This window comes from Hippocampus comes, unplaced genomic scaffold, assembly GCF_001891065.2.
Source record: "Hippocampus comes isolate QL1 unplaced genomic scaffold, H_comes_QL1_v1.1 scaffold202, whole genome shotgun sequence".
NCBI lineage: Eukaryota > Metazoa > Chordata > Actinopteri > Syngnathiformes > Syngnathidae > Hippocampus > Hippocampus comes.
This window is the reverse complement of record NW_017805829.1, coordinates 549,257-551,965: the sequence shown is the minus strand read 5'-3', so window position 1 is coordinate 551,965 and position 2,709 is coordinate 549,257. Positions and strand designations below refer to the sequence as shown.

At 39.4% G+C, this 2,709-nt stretch overlaps 1 protein-coding gene across 1 annotated transcript in view; it reads right to left on the bottom strand.

Annotated features, from left to right (window-relative positions):
* Positions 1-2,709, bottom strand: part of anxa5a (annexin A5a) — a 26,727-nt gene that overhangs the window by 1,375 nt on the left and 22,643 nt on the right. Inside the window, exons 10-12 of the mRNA XM_019887399.1 lie at positions 1,356-1,451; positions 1,225-1,283; positions 166-288 (exon numbers count right to left, since the gene is read on the bottom strand). Of these exons, the coding sequence (XP_019742958.1) occupies positions 166-288; positions 1,225-1,283; positions 1,356-1,451 (278 nt within the window). The remainder of the gene's footprint in view (positions 1-165; positions 289-1,224; positions 1,284-1,355; positions 1,452-2,709) is intronic.

Here is a 2,709-nt window from a genome sequence, read left to right as displayed (position 1 = left end):
ATGTAAATATGTATAGTCATTATTTTATTGTTATTTTTATTATTCTTTTTTTAATTGTATAAAATATGTAAATATGTATAGTCATTATTTTATTGTTATTCTTCTTGTTATTTTTTTTATTATATAAAATATGTAAATATTTATAGTTCAAGTAGCATACGGAACCTGAATAGTGCTGTAGAGCGAGGCGCCGTACTTGTCCTTGAAACAAGCCGCGATGTCCAACATGTCCTCCTCGCTCCTGGACACCAGGACCCTCATCAGGGTGTCGTCGTCCGTCCCAGCACGCTGCAGATAATAAAACACGCACAAAAAAAAAAAAAACAACAACAACAACAACAATTGGGAGGTTTCGAAAATAAAGACAACATCAAGAGACATAGAGATGGTAAAAATCACATGGACGCTACAGGAACTTGTGCAGGGCATTGAAGACCCAACCCCATAATGCTGGCTTCAAACCTGACTTAATTTGAAACCATGACTCTGTTTTACAGCCTAACTTGAAGCCTTAATCCTGGCTTGGGACCCATTCATCCATCCATCCATTTTTCGATCCGCTTTATCCTCACAAGGGTCGCGGAGGATGCTGGAGCTGTCTTCTGGGAGGTGCCCCAGCTGTCTTCGAGCATTAGGCAGGGGACACCAGGAACCGGTTGCCAGCAAATCTCAGGGCACATGGAGACAAACAACCATCTGCGCTCACACTCACACCTAGGGACAATTTTGAGTGTTTAGAGTGCCATGCATGTTTTTGGAATCTGGGAGGAAACCGGAGCACCCGGAGAAAACCCACGCAGGCCCAGGGAAAACATGCAAACTCCACACCACAGGGAGACCGGACTTAACCACTGGACCACCAGGCCGCCGGTTTGAGACCCTCCTTACAAAACCCAACCCTTGCTTGTCAATATACTTTGTATGAAGCATTACACATGCTTGAAACCTGACCTTGAATCGTGAAGTTGCTCATGAAGATTCCAGTGAGTGTGTGAATGTCACCCTTAGCGCCATGATAGCTTAATGATGCTAACTAGTGTGTCAGAAATGAAATTGAACTGAATTCCCTGCTGTTGGGTTATCTGTTCACTAACAGGTGCATGGGGAACACGTCCTCCAATTAATCCATTCTGCTGGAATTGCTTTGCAGCACAATTACGGGAGGGAGGAAAAAAAAAATCCCCACAACATCATCAGAGATAACATCACATAAAGTACACGCACCCTCATTGATCTGTACAGGGACTCAGCAAAAAAAGACGGAACGCTGCGGCTGCATTTCACTGCGGAGGCAACAAACCTGTTTTAGTTCATCATAAAAATGTCCTTAATATTAATGACGTGAAATGTCATACCGACGGCTAGCAGCAAGTTCTCCAGATTTCCTGTGGTCTCGCCTTCAACGCTGTCCTCAATGTCAGAACCGCACAACTTCTTGTAGGCGTCAAACACTGCACACACAAACACACTCGTGGTAATCCCCATCCAAATATTTCCTTGGCATGCTTTTATAGCATTCACAGCACTTTGTTTTTGAAGCTCTTCAAAAACGCTTTTCAAATAATACAAACAGATTTAAAACACGTATAATACATCGAGAACAAGTGGTGGATACCACAAAAACATTGTACAAATAGCGTCGCAGTGTACCGATGCCTCTACATGCTGACAGTACACAGACTCTTTTTTTTTCTCCAAACTAACAATCTCAATTTTCATTTCAACAGTCGCGCTCTGTAGGCGTAGAAAGCAGGATTCATCTGGATTATACATTCAAAATTTTGGCTGAGCCGAAAGTACTTCCTGTTTCTAATTTACAGTATGTCAAATTAAAAAGTGTGCCATCCAGTGATCAACAGTGGAATTACACCCAAAACAACTGGAAGGCAGAACCAAAAAGTTATCCATTTGAAAAAAAATAAATTCTTGACTTGGATGGCAAATAATGGAACAATCAAGTGGGGTTATTGTACAGTACATCCCAGTTGTGCCACTGAGAACGAGCAAAGGCTCACTCCTTTTTTGTCATTTTGCAGCAGAGTGATTTTGAGCTTTATGGCTGCAATAAAAGCTAGGGGGATTGACTATAAAGATGGCTGATTTATATGGAGAGGATTACCTTTTCTGGATGCTTGTTTGTATAGTCATTCTGGTTTTTCTACAGATTAAACACATGTCATAGTTTAATTTGTTGAATCAAATTAGTTTCATATTAATCATTTAAATATGAATCATCTTTTATTGAAATGTACATATGATATATTGTGTCATATATCAATTTTTTGTTGTTTAAAGTTAAGTGCCATATTGGCCAAAATCCAAACATTCACCGAATCTATGAAAAAGTCACTTCTGGATGATGCCCCGGTGCTTAAGTGCAACAATGTGCTACCCCCAATAAATCAAAATTGGAACTAAACTTTGACTGAGACCACTTTTCATGCCTCTTCTCTGTTCTATTTCTATTTCTGCACTTTACATCAAATGACAAAAACCCAAGTTAGCCGGCTCCAATTCTCAGTGGGCCATTCATAATTGTAATTTGTCTTTGTCCTCGCAATTTTGAAAAACGATTCTCTTTGAAACAATATTTCAGTCCCATCATAATAAGACTTTATTTGCATAATATTGGCATTATTATCACAATATTTACATTTTTTTCTTCATATTAGAACTTCACTCTCACAAAATTTTATATATATATATATA